The sequence below is a fragment of the Oreochromis niloticus genome, linkage group LG15 (genome assembly GCF_001858045.2).
Source record: "Oreochromis niloticus isolate F11D_XX linkage group LG15, O_niloticus_UMD_NMBU, whole genome shotgun sequence".
Lineage (NCBI taxonomy): Eukaryota > Metazoa > Chordata > Actinopteri > Cichliformes > Cichlidae > Oreochromis > Oreochromis niloticus.
This window is the reverse complement of record NC_031980.2, coordinates 28,139,690-28,161,480: the sequence shown is the minus strand read 5'-3', so window position 1 is coordinate 28,161,480 and position 21,791 is coordinate 28,139,690. Positions and strand designations below refer to the sequence as shown.

Below are 21,791 nucleotides of genomic sequence, written 5' to 3'. Positions count from 1 at the left end.
ATCAGAAAGAACCAACCAGCTGAGTAAAGAGAAATGACTGGCCATCATTACTTTCAGAACTTTTAATATTTTTTTTTTCAGCTTTATTTGATAGACACAGTGAAGAAACCACAGGAAACGACAGAGACAGAAGGGGAAGACATGCGACAAAGGGTCAGACTTGAACCTGGACCGCCGCTCTCAGCCGTATGGCACGTGGTCGCCCCCTGAGCTAGAGTGCAATTTTATTTTGTTTTTTTTTTAAGGGGAAAAAAAATCACACTGAAGATGCCAAAGCCATGTATAAAATATGAAACACTTGGTGTTAAGTTAAACTGGTAAGGAATTACAAAAGGGTAAATTGAACTCCTCTCTGTTCAACACTGTGTCTGTGATGGTTCTCGGTCATCCAGGTCATCGTAGTCTAAGGAGCTTGGAAAGAAAAGCGACCGGACTTCTTTAGGTTTCGTGAAGACGTTTCACCTCTCATCGGAGAAGCTTCTTCCACAATGGTATCCTGCAAACTCAACTCTCTTTGCCTGAGAGATGTCCAGTGTTGAATCATTTCTTTCAGTATTACATCCCCTTCCTCGAACCTTCATACAACCTTATCAAACCTTGTCATATAAAGATGTAAAAGTAATGACAGAGATTGTGTTCAAATTTCTGTCAACATATGAAAATTAAAAATACAGATACCAATGTTAGAATAAACAGCCGTACTATCCTGATTATATTCAATGTGTTTTTGGATCTAAATCTGCTATCATGGACTTTTGCAGCCTTTTCCTTTTCACATTTGAACAACATGAAAAATTGTTTGAGGAGGACAGTCTCCATTTTTACTATACTTGTTTTTATTGCCTAATTGTAAAATCCACTCTGCAGCAGCAGCAGTAGTGAACCCGGGCGGGCTTAAAGAAAATCATCATCATCTGTTTCTCCAAACACTTGACAGGATAATGCATTCTAATCATATAAGAGCACATCGCCCTCAACACCCACAAGTTGGAAATTTTGGAGCTGAGATGACGTCAGATTATCTGGGAAGAAATTTACTGTAGAGAATCATGTCTTGACTGACAGTAGAGGATTTTGGCGAAACCACTGATTTTATAATATATATATATATCTCCTATTCTAAACTGAAAATGATATCGCAAATGCCGGACAGTCATACAGCTGACTGGAACTAATCTAAGGAGTGTAGCTCGCAAATATTGTTTTTCATTCTTATTCGAACACGACAGGAAGGTTAATATTACTACAACGATCACTCCCAGCTCGTCAGGTGTTCATTATGTTTATGTGCTTGTTTATGTATTTGATTATATCATGTGACACTACATGTGGTCCTGAAGCTGCGCGCTCCTATCCACGAAAAGCACCTCTGGAGTTTGATGACCAATCACAGCGCTTATCAGTCTTCACCATCAGTCTCTCTCTGCGAAGCAGCTGGCGCACTCTTCACCACAGTCTCTTGACTCTCAAGCTCGATCGTCTTCCTGCTTTAGACAGAAACATGGTACGGCTCACAGAGGGTGCTGCACGTGGAAGGAAAACGTCGCTAATCGACTCTCAGCTGGACTTCTAACTCACCATGCCGCGTTACACCAGGGTCCTGCTTCTAGTTTTGTGTGTCAGTCTGATCGGTGAATGCCGGAAACACAGAAGTAGGAAAAAACGGTGGTCGGCACCGGCCGGGACTCATAAGCCAGCAAAGTAAGTTCTCTTTTTCGTTTTATTTTAAAGAAACAAAAAAAACAAACAAAACAACAACAACAACAAAAAAACCCAAATGAAATGAAAAAGCAATGTGACGTAAATCTTTTAGCACATCAAGGGAAATCACTCGTGGTTCATCCATCATATCAAAACATTAGTGTGGCACTGAACAGCATATTTAAGTATTTCTTTCTACGAACATATAGAATCACAGCATTCAAGTGCAAATTCCCCGTGGCTAAATACATTTTACCAATTTGCAGTCCACTTCATTTTTGAGTGGTAACTAACTGCGTGTTTATGCAACCAAACCGTGCGTAAAAAACAGCCATAGAACAGCAATCCGCTGTCCTCGAGCTTCGTGAAATCATCTACAGCAAAGAAAACCATCCTTGGAGATACAGCGTGTTATACAGATGTTATTTTAGTTATCAAGAGTTCTGTGAAGGGAGCAGGAGCGGGTCAAGAATTTTAGGAATTATCATTCTGCCTGTTATTTGGCTGCTATCGTTCGCTGATTGTCAGCTCTCTACCCTTTCCCAGGAGCACTCCATGACTCTATATCCTGGATTTAATCTCTTTGGCTAACAAGCTGTGCAAGTTACTGATGCTGATACTGTAACGTCTGATTACAGACTCACGTTTCCTTTAGTTTCTTCTGTAATAATTCAGTTTTCCTTTTCATTTTTGATCTGTTGCTGATTATTCCTGATTTCACATGTGTCATGGTTCCTGTTTTTTTCCCAGTTTTTGTGTGTTCTTGATTCAGTTCTGAGTTATGATGTTATGATGATGATGTCATTCTTTAGTCTTCCCCTGTGTTTAGTATTATTCCCCATTGTTCATAGGTGAGTTATTGATATTTCTAGTTTCTAGTCTCAGCTAGTTCCTTCTCATGTCCAGTTTGTCTTAGTCACATCTCTGTGTTTTTTCCTTCCAAGCATCCCTCTTGTATATCAACATTCTCTCTGTTTGTTAACATGTCAAGTCTACATTCTGCACTTCCTGTCTTAATTTTCTACCAGTCCCTGGTCTCGTGTGCCTTGTGCTCAGCTTTGTTTCACCCTTGTTTCTCCAATTTAGCTCACTTGTGTTTCCTTGTGTGTTCCAGCTCTAGCTAATTATGTCACACGTGTACTTAATCCCCCAGTTTCCCTCAGTTCCTCGTCGTGTCATAAACCGTCATGCTATGTGTCTCCCCTGTGTCTCCCCTGTGTCCCTTTTGCCCTTCCAGTAGTTTCCCAGTGTTCCTAGTCTGTATGTATGCAGTTTTTCTTGAGTATCCCTGAGCCTGCAGTCCTTAACCTGCCTTTCACACAGAGTATGTAAAAAAGAGTATTTTAATACTCGTTTTTCTAATTTTATTTTTGCTGCACCTGTAACTGGGCTCTTACAGTGTTTGTTGATCATAATTATTTGGACACTTGCTAACTGCTTTTCTTTCTTCATTTTATATGTAAATAGAGTTGGTTGCAACTCATAAGGGTCACCACAATAGCTCATCCATTCAATCTTTTCCAGTCCACATATCTAGCATCGCTCCTCTCCATATGTCTAAAGCAATTCAGTGTCAGTCTTGACAAACATGCAGTGTATATACCACAATCTGTTTTGTTCCTCTGTGTGGCAGAGCTCCATTGTTGTTCATAAATTAATAAAACCTATCAATGAGGCACCCTGGTGTTCTGGGTGAGTGCCCTAAAATACTCACTGAAATGGAGTATTTTGCAGCTAAAATGAAGCAGTGTACCTTTTATCTACAGAGACAGAAAGAAAACTCAACCACTTTATTAAGAATGTGAGGCTATGGGTATTCTAGGAGTGTTTTGATCCATTCATACCACAAGTGACAGCAACTTAATATAGTGTGTTATTTTGTCACCAAAATTCAGAAATGTGCATCCATCAACCTTTGCATTGCATTTAACTGTGTGACTTTAACTTGCAACAACTCATCTCCCACAAGATTTAAGAGTAAAACGTCTTTATTAATTGAGCTATTTATATGTATTAGATTTATTGTGTTATATTTTGTAACTTTGCAAAATATTATGTGATTTAATTTAGTTGACTTTTATTAATGCACATAGTTCCTAAAGATTTTTCATTTGAATATAAATATATGTCTTATAGGGAACTTGCTGGAACACCTGACACTGTTGTTGTTGGAAGGCCAGGCTCAGAGACCAGGATGGTGGACGGGTGTGTAACACATTTGTCTTTTATGCCCGGCATTCCAGTGTTGCAATTAATTGTTCACATTTGTTTTTAACTGTGACCACAATCTTTCCATAATAATAATTATAATTAAAAATGTATTCATCACACTCAATCACAATTACATTTGTAAATTTAAAGAAAAAAATGTTTGCAAATTAATTATGGGTCACAAAAACAAAGTTTGAAAAGAAAGTAGCCAAGATTTTTTTTTTTTTCTTTTTGGATAGTGTAATGGTTGTTTGTTCATAACAGAATTATCATTGTGACCGTTAATAAAACAACAGGAGTCTTTCTAGTTTAAGGGTGACAACATCCGCATTAGTAAACAGCACACTACTTTTAGAGTCTCATGTGGTACTACTTCTTGATTTCATTTTTACTTTCTTTTTCCTTCTAGTCAGAGTTAGAAAAGCTGACGGTTTGGCCTAGTATAGACAAATTATCACATTAGAAAGTCGAGGTTTCTAGGCAACCAGGGTGACAGGTTCAGCTCACACATGCAGGCAGAGGTCATTTAATTTTAAATCATAAAGGTAATAAGTAATAATAAGCTAATTACACAGCTGAACTATTGACTTATTTTGTCACAGAGCAGTCTCCTTCTAATTTAGCCCAAATGTTGAGCTGTGGATCATCAGCCTGTTGGGTTCATAGAAAATCTGGTATGTGTTTTGCAATGAGTGAGGATTGTGGATGTTGTCCACCACTGCTGAATTGAAAGATCAATATGAAGAGATCGTTTACTGACGAATATGAGGAGTAATGAATGATTTGAGTCATGGGCACCTGACAGTTTTTGCTTTTTACAAAGGTTCACTACTTCTTAATTCCAAATTTTAGTTCTTCTTAGTTTTTTCTCTGTCTGGTTCTTGTCATCAGTCCTCTATCAAAGAAAGTTGTGGATGGAACTAAAACCCGGAAGGTAAAGACCAGCCACCTCCTGCGCATTGATGAACACGATTTCACCATGAGGCCCGCATTCGCAGGTAAGCTCCAATAGCTGCTAATTTCCATCATGATAAGAGTAATGTGTTCTTGATTTCTTTAAAGACGTGTTTTCTGAGAAATATAGAAAACCTACAAAGGCAACTGGATATGTCACCTCAGCGCTTCACTAACAAAGTCTCTCAGTCTATTGCTCCAAATTTTGTTCAATCTAAAGTCAATGTTGACGCCAGTCTGACTCTTTCCTTCTTGACCAACACACCCTCATAATCCTTAGTTTAAAGAAGGAAAAAGAAAGAACATTCCATGATCAGTTGTGCTCTTTAACACGTGATTCCTGTGAGACTCTCGTGCAATCATTTAAATGAGGAAGAAGTCAGAGTGTGCACCAGCTGTTGCAGTTCCTTCTGGCTTTAAAAGTAGCGACTGGAGTGTAACTAATGAAAGAACTGTTCAGTGTTTGAACTGCTTCTAAAATGTATATCAGAATGTGACAGTACACAAGGTTTATCATCAGCAGTGTATAAGGAGAGCTAATAGGGTTACTGTGCTTATAATTAAAGCACCTGCACTGCTCCCATTGGACTGTGGTGAGATACATTTAATAGATGAACAGTAGCAGGGCAGATACACTTGTATGGATCGGTTCTATTTCTAGTATTGAGACCGTATGATTTTTATGTCACCAATGTCACTCTGAGGAACTCTGCAATGGTATTTCTTTCTGGTTTTACTGTGTTACATTTTCATTGTCTGTGAACTGCCAAGGTTTGCATAAATGTCATCTTTAGACACTGAGCATGAGGTTTGGAGTGGACATCTACGTGCATGACAATTTTTTAAGGAATTTGCGACCCCATCAGCAGGGACTTTATGTTCCACAAGCAATGCAATGCACTTAATATGCATGTGTTGCAAGGACTTCAAAGAAGTATAACAGGAATGATTATTCCTCCAGCTGTCTGTGTCTATGTTCGCAGCAGAGTAAAATCACTGCTTAATGCACAGGCCTAGTTGTCTAATCTAAGCACAGTCAACCAACAGTGGATTTACAGTTGTTAATCCACACAGAGTTCAGCATGGAATGGACAAAGTGTTTTCTCCCTCTATTCTGGTGAAGGGGCAAGATAATAATTCAAGCCCTCAAAACTAAGGCTGACTAGGAAAAATTACAGCTGTAATCTTAGATATGTGACTCTATAAAAAGCAGTTGATTAGTATTTAAAAATGAACTCGTGCTTCAGAATCAATCACATTACGGATGTAGGGAGACACTCCTTAAAATCCGCACTGCACCATTTGAATAGACAGAAACAAAGGAAAGATTGATGGGTGGTTTGGTTTTTTGGTTTTGGTCTGGTCAATTTAGCACACAAAAGAACTAGATAAATAGCAGCCCCACATGTGCACATGTGCTGAGGCACAGGATCAATAGTCAATAGTGGGTCGATGATAGTGGGACGCCCCCACTAGGGCTTAAATACCTGGGACTCTCCAACAACTGGCCTTAAATCTGAAGAAGTTTTTCGGATAGGAGGTGAAATGTCTTCAAGAAACTCAAAGAAGCTTTCTTTCCAAGCTCCTTAGAGCTCCACAGGCCATACAGCAAAAGTATTTTTCTGTATATAAATCTACTGTTGATAATGTAGAAATGGAAAAGAAAGGCTCATCCCAAGAATCAAACTTGTAAAAGCACATGAGTGACTAATAATAATAAAATCTATTTTAAAAACCATTTTTGTTCCAAAAAGAAAAACTGAAACATCAAACAAATTAAACATCAAAAAGGTAAAAACATAGATGTCAGTGTTTACTCTACCACTGAAAAGAGGTTGTCTACCAGTTGACTATGCTAAAAGTCATTGGAATGTTATTAGCATCATAAATGTGCTGTTACTACTGTGTTGCTATGAGTTTCATAAATCTGCTCCAGAATGAGTAAATGCCACCTACTAGTTGACTAGACTTTCCTTATTCTTTATCAAAAAGATTACATTTTTGTATAACTCCAATGTAACTGACACAGCAGCTAAAAACATATATATGTATATGGATTTTTAAAATTTAAAACAAAAGTTAAAATTACAGGAAATGCAAACCGTTGTTCCCTGGGTGAAAACTTATCACGCCACTGCCATCATGCCAACACTGTGGCACATTTTGTACTTACTCTGTTTTGTGATCTGAAACATGTATTTGTGACAAATATGCCAAAATGTAAGAAATCAAACACATTTCCACAGCACGTATGTAGCATGATAAATGCATACGGATTGTGCACTTTTGATTTGTTAGCAAATCCACACATAGGACATTTCATGCAACTAGCTCGTCAGTCTATAAATGTTTGGAAGAAGAACAGACACCTGCATTACATTCTCAGTAATTTATTGAACATGAAAACTTGTATTCCTCCTCTGGATAGACCACTGCTGTTTCCTTGTCACTCTGTTTGGCTCAAAATGGACTTTGGCTGTAGCCAGAAATTAGGCAATCCTGCTCCAAAAGCACTGCTAGCTGAGGCTTTTTCTCTGCAGGCATCTAGTGTTATGTCAGTGTAAGGGGCGTGTCTTCAGGAGGAGTTATAGTGAGTCCGGAACGTGACATGTGACATATGATGTGAGTAAGAGAGGGGAGAACACTGACAGCTGGAGCTGGGCACGAGTTACTATCCCTTCTTCCAGGTAGCAGCTTTGCTGTGCAACCAGTTATGTAAGGCTGACTCTCTCACTGCTGCAGAGATTAACAACACCACAGCAGCCAATGTGACTTTAATACAGAAACGACAGACTGCTGTGTGAATTTGTTTCTATCGGTTATGAGCCTGCTAGGATACTCTTCCATATCCCTCTAAATCCCAGACTGGCCTTAAATATAATCATCTCATCAGCTAAACAACACAGAGGAACAAACATGAGAATGCCGTGTTCTGCCTAACTCAACCTTTCATGTGAAATTACCAGTTATTACTAATGGCTTTAACAGGATACTCCAGCCTGTTATTTTAGGATTGCGTAAGGGAATGCACTGAAAGCAAGTTTGCAGATCATCAGAGTGACTGCATCACATCTGATGTCACATTTCTATTGAAATTAAAGAATATCTTAGCATACCTAGTTTATGTCATCAGAAACAACAGAAACATCAGAAGTTTGTCATCATCTTACTAATATAAGCATGAAAAAAAAATGCCTGCGCATAGTTCAATTTTATTGTTGCCTTTACAGATGTGCAAGTTACTAAATGTGCATTAGTGCACCATAGACTTTACCGCTCAGGATTCGGTGTCCATCGTTTTCAACATGTCTTCCTTTAAGTCAGACCAGAGTCTGGCCAAAAGGAAGAAATTTCCAGGACAGTGTTCAACTTTGAGATCTTGTGTTTTCCTGGTGGAGTTTAAACTTGCGTTTGTGGATGCAGTGACAAACTGTGTCCATAAGCAATAGTTTATAGAAGAGTTTATGAGCCAATACAGATCTATGTCTCTTCTTAAAGCAGTTGTCAAGGCTCCACTGTGTAGTGGGGAGAGTAGGGCCCAAATGTAGGATTCACAAAGCAAGATTTAAAATTCGAAAGGAGCTTTACTGCTGAGAACTTCAAAGTAAACATAACATAAGGCAGCAACAAATAATCTGACGAGAGGCACCTAACTGGAGGCACACAGCGAGAGACACAGCTTGAGGGAGGACGTGACAAATAACAGAAGCAAACTGAGGCTTTAAATAAACAAGAGGTGATTATGTCAGAGTGCCAACACCCGGGGAAACACAGCTGAATTGAATCTGACTAATTAAACAAGGGGAAGCAAAACCAAATACAATGCACACGAGACGAGGGACTGTCAAAATAAAACTAACACTGCAACCAAGACTAAGACATACAAACTGGACACAGTTAAACAGGGACCATGGAGACAAGACAGAGACAGGGACATTATGGGGGAACAAGAAAGGTAGATAAAAAAGGAGACAAGACTGACATGTCACAGGAGACAGTGACGACAAAACAAAAAGACGAACCTGGGACAGACTGGACACGACAGGGATATAACATAATAACATAAGAAACCAAGAAATAGAAACAGAACTCAGAGGCACTACAAAATATTATACTCGAAACTAAATATTACAAAATTTGACCATAAGTCATCTCTTAAATCCAAAAGAAGGAAGAATGAGTCTACAACAAAAACTTAAAACACTGGATCAGCGACCCTGGACCATGACAGCAGTGCTACCTGCTAGCTATTTATTTCAGCTTGACCTCTATGCACAGACTTTTCTTGATTGTCTAAATATTTGTACTATAGATGATGAAATCTAGGTTTTTGCAGTTTGGCAATGAGAAATACTATTATTTACTGGTTAAACTTTTTGTACAGGCCTTGTCCAGTCTTTGAATTATGATGAACTATTACTATTAATTACTTACTTATTAAGGTCAAGGTGAACTTAATAAGGTTTTTTTTAAGGTAGCATGTTTCCTTGGCTTGTAATCACTGTCTTAGCATCTTTAAAATATGTTAACAACAAATTTAAAATTTGTTTGCAGGATTTCAAATGTCAGTGACAATCTGGTTATTTTTTCATTTTATAATTTCAGTTGAATATACAGTTAATTATTAGAAAATCATTTGTACCTCTTTTTATTTACAGTTTGCACAGTGTTCTAGCTTTTTGGATAATGTTTCAAAAGCAATGTGATTTTAATAGATGTCTTCACTATTATTAATTTGTAAATATTAATTTGTAAATAGCTTTTTAGGTGTGCTTATTCCTCTGCACACAGGGATGCGCCTGCACATTTTCTATCCTTGGGCAATAAAGACTAAAGACAATAATGAAAGTACTCTAGGTTCTACTTATTCTCATTGTCTTATTTCCAGTGTTGTAATATACCATTTACAGAGGTGGGAAGTAATGAAGTATTTGTACTGTAATTTTTACTTTTACTCCCCGAATTTTTTAACAAGTATCTGTAATTTCTACTCCTTACATTTTCAAAACGGACTTGTTACCTTTGGTTTAATGTGTTATTTTAACTTTAAACATCACAGCGATTTGAGCCTAAACAGTAACACAGGAGACAGTCCTGTTCGAGTATTAATCACCAAGGGTGAAAGGGATGTGCCATAGTCAGGGGTTAAAGTGGGCCAGTGTTTATTTATTTATTATCATTGTTATTATTATTATTTTATTTTATTTATTGGCACAATACCAGAACAACTGTGTGTGTCCATAAACTGCAGTTGCAGTACCAACTAGTCCTATAGAAGAAGAGTGAACATAAAGGGAGTAATATTTTTTTAAGTGGCAGGTCATTTCAAATGGTCATGTGACTTCATGCCCCTCCACACCTCTCTCATGCTGTTCTGTTATTCAACCTTCATACCAGCTGTAGCGTGTATAATATAAAGACAGCATAAACAGTTTACTGTCAGTGTAGAGGATGAAAATCAGCCAGGACACCTCATGAAACATCTGCTCATATCTTGTTCAGTTCAGTTGTGTAAATCCTCAAAGAGCACTGAACATCAGGGCAGTAGTAGCCCAGATCAGCTGATCATAGCTTGTGCATTAGGAAAATCCATCGGAGCTCTCAATAGAAATTATTGTGAGTTGTGATTCTTTTCCCCACCCTGAGCCATTACAAATGAAACTTATGCATAAGTTCAATAAGGAAGATCTGTGACCTCAAATCTGTCCGTCACAGGTGCTGCTAGCGAAATTTAAGCCTTATCACTTCCACTTTCCCATGGTGGCAAGCTGGTCGTGTCATCGCTGGTCTAGTCCAATCACCTTCTCCTGGCCTGGCTACGCACTTTAAATTTCAATGTGCATCTGTCTTTCTCCTTCGCAGATGCATTTGTGCAACCCACCTCCTTCCCATCTCCACCTCTCATCACTCAAGCTCCACTCAAGCCACCTTCATCTCCACCACCAGCATCTAGGCTCTGGGGGGGGGGGGGGTCCCTCTCACAGCTGAGGTTCCGTTCTGCCGAGACGGGCCATCGGAGTCTAAGCGCTAAATACATCTGTCTAACTTCTGTTCATCAATAAATCAATTCATTCTTTAATGATATGTCCTTATTGAACTGATTTTACCAAGTCTGCTTTAACCTCTTCCCTGCTCATTTTCCTATTTAGAGGCAAAATCACCCACTACAACGCAGGCAACAGAAAATAGAGCTATGTTTTTATTTTGCTCCACTTAACTGATTCAAGCTGAGGACCTGTATTAGAATTAAAATTAGACTGAAATAAAGTTGATATTCTTATATACTAATGTTATTTTATCATGACATTAATATAGCACAGGATTCAGTTAGTTTTGCATAAAAATAGGTGGTAAAAATGTTCTTCAAGGAGCTACTTTACTTTCTTACTCTGAGTACATTTCAGAGCCGATAGTTTTTCATACTTGAGTAAAGAAGTTTAATTAGTACTTCAATTTTTACTGGAGTATTTTTAACACTACTATCTGCACTTCTACTTAAGTACAGAATGTATGTACTTTTGCCACTACTTCAGATTTGTTTGTTTATATCTGAAGGTCCAGCTGTCCCTGTTGGGGTGGACGTTCAGGTGGAGAGTTTGGACAGCATATCAGAGGTAGACATGGTAAGTATTTTAAATGCATTAAATGTAAATTTGCATTACACAAAATGTAGCTTAACACGTATTTGGATAAAGTACCTGTAAGGCTGAATGTTTAATGGACAGTGAAGTTTAAGAGACATGCAAAATTGACTGTGTTATCAGACATGTGACCCCATTCAATTAGAATACTGGAATAGTGATTATGGGAAGTGCTAGTTCTGTTGTGCACCCAGCATCTCGTCACCTAAATGTGTGGCACAAATACAAAACAGTGCCAATGACTTGGACATCAAAATTTCCAGAGCTGGTAGGAGACTGCTGTAGTAATGTCCAGATGTCTGGAGCTATATAAATAAGTGGTTTCATTACTGCAATGAATGAAGTGTGAAACACAACAGGTTATGCCAATAATCCCAACAGTCCACTTGGTACCTCAATTAGACACACAGCATAAGTATCATGTGGAGCCCAGGGGCAAATTTTCAACCATGCCATAATCTTACCAAGTAGTTCTTAGTGCCTAAAATGGTAAATGGTAAATGGTCTGTATTTATATAGCGCTTTTCTAGTCCCTAAGGACCCCAAAGCGCTTTACATATCCAGTCATTCACCCATTCACACACACATTCACACACTGGTGATGGCAAGCTACGTTGTAGCCACAGCCACCCTGGGGCGCACTGACAGAGGCGAGGCTGCCGGACACTGGCGCCACCGGGCCCTCTGACCACCGGGCCCTCTGACCTAAAAATGAAACTAATCACACAACATAGCACAAATTTCCCAGGACACAAACCAAACTGTCCCGTCTCACCAACTTGCTTTTTACAATATGGAATTCAAACAGAGGGTCCAAGATTAACATGACTTGTGTGTCAAGCCTTGGAATTGAGGTAGATTTTATCTGAATTGAGAGAATGGGAGTTTTACAAACTAAAATAGGTTTTTTTTTTTTATTATAATCTAAATATTATGCCTCATTTCTACATTTTTTTAAAACCTAGTGCTTAATAAACATGTTAGAAAAAATATTCCATAGCATTGTCCAAGTCCAATTTATGAGAGACCATGGCTAAAATATGCTAAGTGTAGGGTAGATCAGGGCTGGCTTTTTACTCTTGCATAAATTGCTGATCATTAAAACAACCTTCAATAACTACTCCTTCATTAAGCTTAAGGTAATGGCTCAAAATGGGTATGTTTTAAATCTTTGTAATTAATTTTAATAAAAATTAATTAAGCATCAATAATACTAACATGTTGTGACAACCAACCTCGCTATGGGGTTGGTTGTCTCTAGAGATTTCAATGAGATATCAGTAAAAATTATGATTTAATAAAAAATGTACTGTGGAGGTAAACAGACGACACGGAGCTATTAGTTCTCACTCCTGCTTTATTCCTCTTCCTACATCAACTGAACACATCGCGCCACAAAACACAGCAACACACTTCCTCGATACTGGGTGTGAGTGGAGCCCTCTAGTGGTCCGCAACAGTACAATTTTTTTAATAATATCATTTAGTTTACAAATTAATATCACCCAATGCCCCTTGTATTTAAACTATGAAGTTATACCATTGATAATTGTTGTGAACCCCTAACCTACGTACGACCTACGTACCTACCAAGCAGAAGCACTCCTCATCATCAGAGAACTGCTCTCTTCCTGGTCTTGTTCTGCTTCACTTTAATAGGGGCTCCACTTGTGGAGGGCTGGGAAGAATTTGTGTGCACATTTCTGTTCCGTTCAGTGGAGGTAGGAGGAGCCAGGCACTGGCCCTGTTAAGGTTGGAAGATAAAGTTTGGGCGAACTCAAATTCCTGAAAGATATCTCTATTTACTGGGTAGATGCCACTTACCCTGAACAATACTGGATGTTGATAGGTGTTGCAGTTACTGGGAACGAAATGGCCACAATCCTCAGAATATCATTTTGCAGTATCCAGGCATCACGGGCAGAGTTGGCTTACTTTTTAAAAGATCCATATTTGACCCGTCCAGGGGATTGAGTTTACGTGAGCAATTTGGAGGGAATATGAATATGAAGGATATGATGACCCTCCCCCTTATGCTTTGTTCCACAAGTTATTCAATACAAATCTGTATTTCAACATGATCTGTTCCTGGTTGTCAAAGAACATGCCAGCATTCTCCCTGTTGAAACTTGTAGTGTGTGCCGAGCTTGTGGTCTGTGGCGGTCGAATGGCAAGAGTAGGGCAGTGTTTGAGGAAGCAACTAAACCAGTCTGCATTGGCTTGAGTGGTTTTACTCCAGGGCTTTGAGATTGTGACTTTCTGTGCCACTGCAACTTTGTTGGTGCAAAGTCATATTAAATATCAGAGGCCTTAATGATGGAGCTTTCCAGTAGTTGATTTAGCTCACTGGGGTGAGCTGTGCTTTAGCTCAGTGAGATGAGCAGCTGTTCTGAGGGCAGGCAGGTTCGGATCTTGCCCATGGCAGCATATTTTCAGCAGATAGTTCAAGCTCAGAGAATTTTATATTGTGCAGCTTTTTTCAGCTGACCGGTTGCTTGTTTAATATTTCTGCTAATTTATTACATTTCTGCAAAGTTTGTATGATTTCAGCAACTTTTCTAATATCCGATTCAGCTTCTTCACCTCTTTACAGCACACAGTTCAATTTCTTCACCCCTTTTCAGCAGACTATTCAGCTTCTAATTCACACTTCACGTTTTTTCTCTCATCATATCTCTGTTTGGGATGAGAACTGGTTTGGCTCACTGAGATGAGCAGCCGCTCTGAGACCAGGTAGCCAACATATGAAATTACTCCGACCCTATAGAAATGACATAAAATACCTCCTCAACTCAGTCTATTTGTGTTTTAAAAAATGATCACTGTAAAATGGACAGCTCGTGATGGTTAAATATGTGATATCAACAAAGTGTCACAGTGCCTTCTAGTGTGGCGGTAATAAGCAACGTGACAACCAGCCCAAGTCTGCCCTACACACTGAAAACAGTCTGAAGTTTTAAGGGTGAGAATGGATGTAAAGAGAAGAGGAGGCAGTACACAAGGCAAAAACTGTTTGTCAGGACTGATTTCACCTGTATCTTTGGAGGTGTGTGAGTTTGAGTTTAAACTACAGTGCTGTGCAGAAAGTATTGTCAGGGACAAGTTACTGCTCCAAGAGCAGTAACTTATTCATGGGTCAGGGAAGAAGGAAGTGGGAGATTAACAGACAGATTGGGGCCATGGCTACTGTGATGCAGATGCTGCATTGGTCCATTGTGATAAAAAGCATAATAACAAAGCTTTACCAGTCAGTCTGCACTCTGATCCCTCAGCTGTGGTCATAAGGATACCTGGGTATTACCTAGGTGACGTGTTTTGGGCATGTCCTACTGGAATAAGGGCACAGGACAGACCCAGGACATGCTGAAGGAATTCAATTTCTCAGCTAGCCTGGGAATGCCTCTGTGTTCCCCCAGATGAGTGGGAGGAGGTGACTGGAGAGAGGGAGGTCTGGGTGTCCTTGCAACCCAGCCTGGATGAGTGGAAGAAAATGAATGCATGGATGTAGTCACTGTCTGTCGTATTTCATGTATATCACTAAACCCACTGTTAGACAACATAATATACTGTATATTTCTGGCCAGAGTTTACTTTTCATTGCTTAATGCAAGCCATTCAGTATGCTTTAATGACAGCCATAAAGACAGAAAACATGCTCTGTAATACTCCAGTGGTTGCTGTCTAACACTCACTGTTATTAGGTAGCATTAGACACTAAATTATACCAGACTGTAGCAACAAAAACCCTCAGCACAGTATTTAGTGACACAAGAAAATATGCTATTTTGTTTCTGTTAAATCCAATTTGTAATTAGTAAAAGACAGAAAATTCAATTTATTCTTACAAAGCAGTTTTGCTTTTGACAGTGATATAAAAAAAAAAAACCATGAAGCAAAAGTTTACATCACCCAATATACCAGTATATGGGTTATTAAAACCATGAACTGGAAATATGCAAGAACACATACTTCAGATCTTTAAAGGTGGAATCATCTCTGATTAGTAGACATAAGTTATTAATCATGTGAAAGACTCAGACATGCCCCTAAACTGGTCTTATGCAACATCAAAGGTACTTGTTCACTTGGTGCCAAGAGTACATGTTGCTACAGTCATTAGTCATTATAAATCTGTTGTTATATAATTGTAATACTATGAGAACAGGACAAAAGATTATCTGTGGTGTGGAGGGGGCATGCACGGGCGTAACCATTCCTGCCTACAGAGCAACGTAGAGGACGAAGGAGAAAAAAAAGGGTATTCTAGGACCAAATGAAGCCTGCGGACTGTACTTGGTTAACATATGTTCAGCATTTTGGCTTACTGTACATTTATCTGTAAACAACTTCAAAAATCCAGCAGCCACTGGCTGCAGTGATGTAATCCCAGGAAAAAATCAATAAATTAGGGATAGCAAGACCTTTTAATCCCAATGCTGTCTTCTTTCTCCCATTATCTCAGGACTTCACCATGACTCTGTACCTGAGGCACTACTGGAAAGATGAAAGGCTGGCATTCCCAAGCGCTACAAACAAAAGCATGACCTTTGATGGTCGCCTGGTGAAGAAAATATGGGTACCTGATGTGTTCTTTGTCCATTCCAAGAGGTCCTTCATCCACGACACCACTACTGACAACATCATGTTAAGGGTCTTCCCAGATGGTCATGTTCTTTACAGCCTGAGGTGAAGACAGGAAACAAATGCCTTGCAAGAAAGAGCCACCTGTGTAGAGTTACTAAGGTTTATATTCTGCTTTTAATTCCACAGAGTAACAGTTACTGCAGCTTGCAACATGGATTTTAGTCGTTTCCCTCTGGACTCACAGACATGTACACTGGAGCTGGAGAGCTGTAAGTATTCTTAGACCACGAGACTCCATCTTGTGCTGCTATGCAGTGGGGGAAATAATAATTTTATCCCCTGCTAAATTTCTAAGTTCACTCACAAAGAAATGAACAGTTTCAGAATGTCAACCAAAAATCCAAACCAAAAGTGGAGACCTGCTAGCCAACTCCATGATGTTAATTTGCTTCTTCTTTAGCCACTCCTTTGTTGCCTTGTGGTATGGTTTAGGTGACTGTCATGCTAGAAGGACGGTGTCATCCAAGATTTGCAGTGTCAATGCGGTGAAGTCGTCATCTACCTTAGCAGAAAAAGTCACACAACATCATGTTTCCACATCTGTGTTTAACTGTGGGAAGACTTTGGGTCATACTCAGCAATTCTCTTTGCAAACACAGCTGATACCAAAGAACTCAATTTTGGTTTCATCTGACCACAGCGCTTTCTCCCAGGCCTTCTCTGAATCGTTTAGATGTTCATGGCCAACTTAAGGTGGGTCTACACAGATGCCTTCTTGAGTGGGGAGACCTTTTGGGTGCTGTAAGATTTCAGTCCATTACAGTGTAGTGTCTTACTAATGGTATTCTCGCTGACTGTGATCCCATCTGCCTTCAGATCGTTAACAGACCCCTCCCGTGTAGTTTTAGGCTGATCCACCACCTTTCTCATAATCGTCTTCACCCCATAAAGTAAAATCTTGCATTGAGCTCCACTCTTCCATTTTCGAATAATTGCATCAACAAGTGTCACCTTCTCACCAATGATGGTCTTGTAGCCCTCTATAACATCATGCAGATCTACAGCCTTGTTCTTGATATCCATTGACAGCTCTTTGGTCTTGCCAGCGGTGATGGAGAAGCTGGAATTGATTCTGTGGACAGGTGTGCTTTATACACAAACTTAGTTGAGATCAGGACTGTCTGTAACTGGTTAAGTGTATGCCACATTGGCACAGAACCCATCTATGGAAGCCAGAATTCTGGCTGGACTGTAGGAGATCTATTTATTATTTGTGTACTTTTCCCTTAATGATATGCAAATCAATTTCAGCTTTTTGGTTGATATTCTGTCTTTCTTCATTGAAAAGACAACCATAAAAATTAGAGACTGTTTATTTTTGTGTAAATGAGCAAACCTACAACAAAGAGGGGCGGTGGTTAATAAATTGTGAATTGATTATTATTAGTAGTATTAGTTTAGTTTTTATTTGAAACTCAGCCATCAGCAGAATACAAGCTTTTATTGAATTTATGAATTTGCTCTATTTGCTTATCACAGGTCCAGCTATGTCCATTCAAATGACTGCTGTTTCCATTCCTACTTTCTGTCCTGCAGATGCTTACACAGATGAGGACCTGATGCTTTATTGGAAAAGTGGCGATGAGTCCCTGAGCACAGATGACAGGATTTCTCTGTCTCAGTTCCTGATTCAGAAGTTTCACACTACCTCCAGGCTGGCTTTCTACAGCAGCACAGGTTGAGAAGGAAAACAAACCCAAATTTCACTTATACATACATATTTTGTGTAAGACTAGATTGGTCACTCTTACAACTGCTCCACAAAAACCGAAGATTTAGGGGAAATAATCTTAAGTCCCTGTATATTGTTGAGGGGCCATATATGAAAATCCTGTTTTAGCATCAACATTATGATTATCTGGGAGAGATTCTAGAGTTAATTTCATGTTTAATCAGTAAACTAAGCCAAACTAAGTTGGGAGAGGTTTACATATTTCCTCTGATGTCTGCTGATGGCTCAGCCAGATCCAGCTATTACAGTCAGAAGTCATCCTGCTGACTGAGCTGAACCTCAGTGGGGCAAGTTAAAAAATCCCAAAACATGTTCATAGAGTGGAGGAAAAAAACTCTTTGATTTCCTGCTAAATTTGTCAGTTTGAACACTTACAAAAAAAGTAAACAATCTCTCTAGTTTAATTTAATGAAGAGCCACAATATCAATGAAAAAATAAATAATTAGAAAACACAATGCAAACATAACAAAGTTATAAACTAACTAATTTGGATGTCTCTGAGTAAAATACATAGGTTAGTAATAAGTAGATCCCCTATAACCCAGCCAGATTTCTGGTTCCCACAGGTAGGCTGTGTGCCCATGTGGCAAACAGATTAGAGTTCCGCATTGGCTATCCATCAGTAGATTAGTACAAGTGCATTTGCCTTGTCAAACCTAAAAGTAGAAATTTATACGTTTAAACTTACCAAACTAGAGCAATTTTCATCTCAGACAGTGCTGTCAAAAAGTCCTAGTCTGTCAATTAATATGTACATCTGGCCCTTACATTACTGCCATCTTGTGGCCACAGTCAGATATTGCCGCTGAAAGCTGTGCTTATTTCATCTCGTAGTAAAGTGTGTCTCTGTCTCTTAGAGCATGTCCATCTCCCAGTAACAATGACTGGAGCTGGGCAGGCTGAGAGGCCAGCAGCTTTATTCTGGTGGTTTGCATGTGTCAATTGTGAATAAATCTCTGGTCTTTGAGTGTAAACTGATGAGAGAGGAGCACGCGAGGCAAGCTGCCGTTGGCTCAGCTTTTAGTTCAATTAAGTTTTATTTCTATAGTCCAAAATCCCAACAACAGTTGCCTAAAGGCACTTAAGACTTTTGCTGCTCTTAGATCAATTTCAATGTGTTATGGAAACTCAGTTAGCATTAGCAAGTAAATAAGATTCAGTGATTTAGCAGCAGAACAGATAAGTTTGCAGTTGCTAACCACCTTCATTCAATTCAATTCAGTTCAATTCACTTTCATTTACACAGCACTAAATCACAACAACAGTCACCTCAAGGCGCTTTGCATTGTAAGGTAGACCCTTCAATAATACATATAGAGAAAAACCCAACAATCACATGACCCCCTATGAGCAAGCACTTTGGTGATAGTGGGAATGAAAAACTCCCTTTTAACAGGAAGAAACCTCCGGCAGAACCAGGCTCAGGGAGGGGCGGGGCCATCTGCTGCGATTCGTTGGGGTGAGAGAAGGAAGGCAGGATAAAAGACATGCTGTGGAAGAGAGCCAGAGATTAATAACAAGAATGATTCAATGCTGAGAGGTCTATTAACACATAGTGAGTGAAGAAGAAGCACCCAGTGCATCATGGGAATCCCCCAGCAGCCTACACCTATGGCAGCATACCTAAGGGAGGATTCAGGGTCACCTGATCCAGCCCTAACTATATGATTTAGCAAAAAGGAAAGCTTTAAGCCTAATCTTAAAAGTACAGATAGTGTCTGTCTCCCGAATCCAAACTAGAAGCTGGTTCCATAGAAGAGGAGCCTGAAAACTGAAGGCTCTGCCTCCCATTCTACTTCTAAATAACCACCTTGGCTAACATGTACGGTGTAGAGAAGATGGACTGTGATAAAGTTGTTAATAATCATCTCTGCTTGCCTTTCTGTAAAAGCCACCACACAATACTGCAATCAATCAATTAATTACAGAAACTCCTTCTGTCAACAGAAGCAGTTTCTTCCATTCCAACCTAAGGAAAGACCAAATAGCTTTCAAGAGCTTTTAATTTTTAATTCATAAGTTAATTTTCTCATGTTCTGTCATTTTACCTTATTTTTTTCTGCTTTACCTCTATCACATAAAGCAAAAAGTATATTGTGTTTTACTCATTCCTCACTTATTCTATCTCCAGGTTGGTACAACCGTCTGTACATCAACTTCACGCTGCGGCGTCACATCTTCTTTTTTCTACTGCAGACCTACTTCCCTGCTACTCTAATGGTGATGCTGTCCTGGGTGTCCTTCTGGATTGACCGCAGGGCTGTCCCTGCCAGAGTCTCATTAGGTAAGAGGATCTGCATCATTGTAACTGTTGCCTGTTAAAACTGAATATGTTTCCTAAGGACATCAGATGTGAAAATGTGAAAATGTAAATCGGTTAGCTCTTTTTGGCCATTAAAATGACCCTCTGTCGTAGTTCATTGACTGCTGCGCTAACAAGACCTTGTATGCTCTTCAGGTATAACTACGGTGCTCACCATGTCCACCATCATTACTGGAGTGAATGCTTCCATGCCCAGGGTCTCCTACATCAAAGCTGTGGACATTTACCTCTGGGTCAGTTTTGTCTTCGTCTTCCTGTCTGTGCTAGAATACGCTGCCGTAAACTACCTGACAACTTTGAGGGATGGGAAAGACCGCAAACTCAGAGAAAAAGTTAAAGAACAGGTACAGGCACCTTTTACAAAACTCACACATCTCAAACAGTGATCAAACCTTTTTAATTATGATTCCTTTTGTCTATTTCACCTAGTCCCAGACACTCCCTTGCACATGTGGCATGCCCCATACCAAGACCATGATGCTAGATGGGACATACAGTGAGGAAGATGCCAACAGTCTGGCGGGATACACAAGAGCCTCGATGGTTGCCGAGGACATATCAGATAAACAGGAACAGATGGTAGTGCATCTGTCTTTGGACAACGAGTCCACTGGCACCAAGAAGAAGGGCATCCGTGGCTTCCGGATCATTCAGAACACCCACGCCATTGACACATACTCTCGTATGATTTTCCCAGGCGCATATATCCTCTTCAACCTGATCTACTGGTGTGTGTACTGTTGAGAATTTTAGCTCAAATTATAGTAGTGAAAGAAAATTACTGTGAAACCATTCTGTTGGATGTAAGCCCGAGGTTTACCTGTTCAAGTTTGCCAGGATGACCTATCAAAGACATCTGGGTGTGAATACTACATCTACCCATTTCATTGTTGGACTGGACATTGGATATAGCTTATTTTTTAATTTTTATTAATTAATCCTTTATTTATCCAGGTAAAAATCTCACTGAGATTCAAAACTCATTTCCAAGAGAGACCTGGCATCATGGCAGCAAAAGACCTTCTGTTCCTGCCTCATAAGCTAATATGTACCCAAGTCACGCTGAGAGAAAACTCATGGGGCTGGTTGCACATTCACTCTAATACAGCGGTCCTCAACCCCCGAACCACAGACCAGTTCCGTGAGCCGTTTGGTACCGGGCCGCAAGAGTTGAGGCTTGGGTGTGAAATTTATGGTTTTCAGGGATTTTATTGGTTTTTATTGTTATTTTTTATCGTTAACTCGGTTTCCCTGGGTCTTTTCCTGTTCGATATGAATAAATCTTTTTTCTGGTACCGGTACTGGTTTTATTTTGTTGTATTTATCTGCAACACCTTAAAGGCCAGTCCGTGAAAATATTGTCAGACATAAACCGCTCCGTGGCGCAAAAAAGGTCGGGGACCGCTGCTCTAATAAACAGGTTAATCTTGAGCCTAAAAAGTTTGCTACAGCACCCCAAGGGTAACAGTGGTGATACTTTTGGCTCTTTCACAAAGATGTCAGTTTGCTGGATACAGTCTTGTTTGCATCTTGTTCTGTGTTTTATGGTAACTTCAGCAGAAAGTTTCATCTACAATCTCTCAC

General features: G+C 39.5%; 1 protein-coding gene across 2 annotated transcripts; it reads left to right on the top strand.

Moving 5' to 3' along the window:
* Positions 1–1,309: 1,309 nt before the first annotated feature.
* Positions 1,310–21,471, top strand: LOC100693476 (gamma-aminobutyric acid receptor subunit rho-2). 2 transcript variants are annotated; one of them, XM_003456025.5, is made up of 10 exons: positions 1,310–1,701; positions 3,838–3,906; positions 4,804–4,910; positions 11,422–11,489; positions 15,970–16,193; positions 16,278–16,360; positions 17,688–17,828; positions 20,016–20,168; positions 20,343–20,551; positions 20,637–21,471. In XM_003456025.5, exons 1-10 carry the CDS (start codon positions 1,580–1,582, stop codon positions 20,949–20,951), a joined length of 1,491 nt encoding a protein of 496 aa, XP_003456073.2. In that variant the 5' UTR covers positions 1,310–1,579; the 3' UTR covers positions 20,952–21,471. The 2 variants fall into 2 exon arrangements, with proteins under 2 accessions (XP_003456073.2, XP_025755045.1); XM_025899260.1 differs by lacking the exon at positions 1,310–1,701 and having other exon boundaries at positions 3,874–3,906; positions 10,729–11,489.
* Positions 21,472–21,791: the final 320 nt, after the last annotated feature.

Coding starts and splice junctions, on each gene's coding strand:
- LOC100693476 (XM_003456025.5), top strand. CDS start 1,580: ATGCCGCGTTACACCAGGGTCCTGCTTCTAGTTTTGTGTGTCAGTCTG. Junction 11,490..15,969: donor GCATATCAGAGGTAGACATG/GTAAGTATTTTA, acceptor CCATTATCTCAG/GACTTCACCATGACTCTGTA. Junction 17,829..20,015: donor GGCTTTCTACAGCAGCACAG/GTTGAGAAGGAA, acceptor TTCTATCTCCAG/GTTGGTACAACCGTCTGTAC.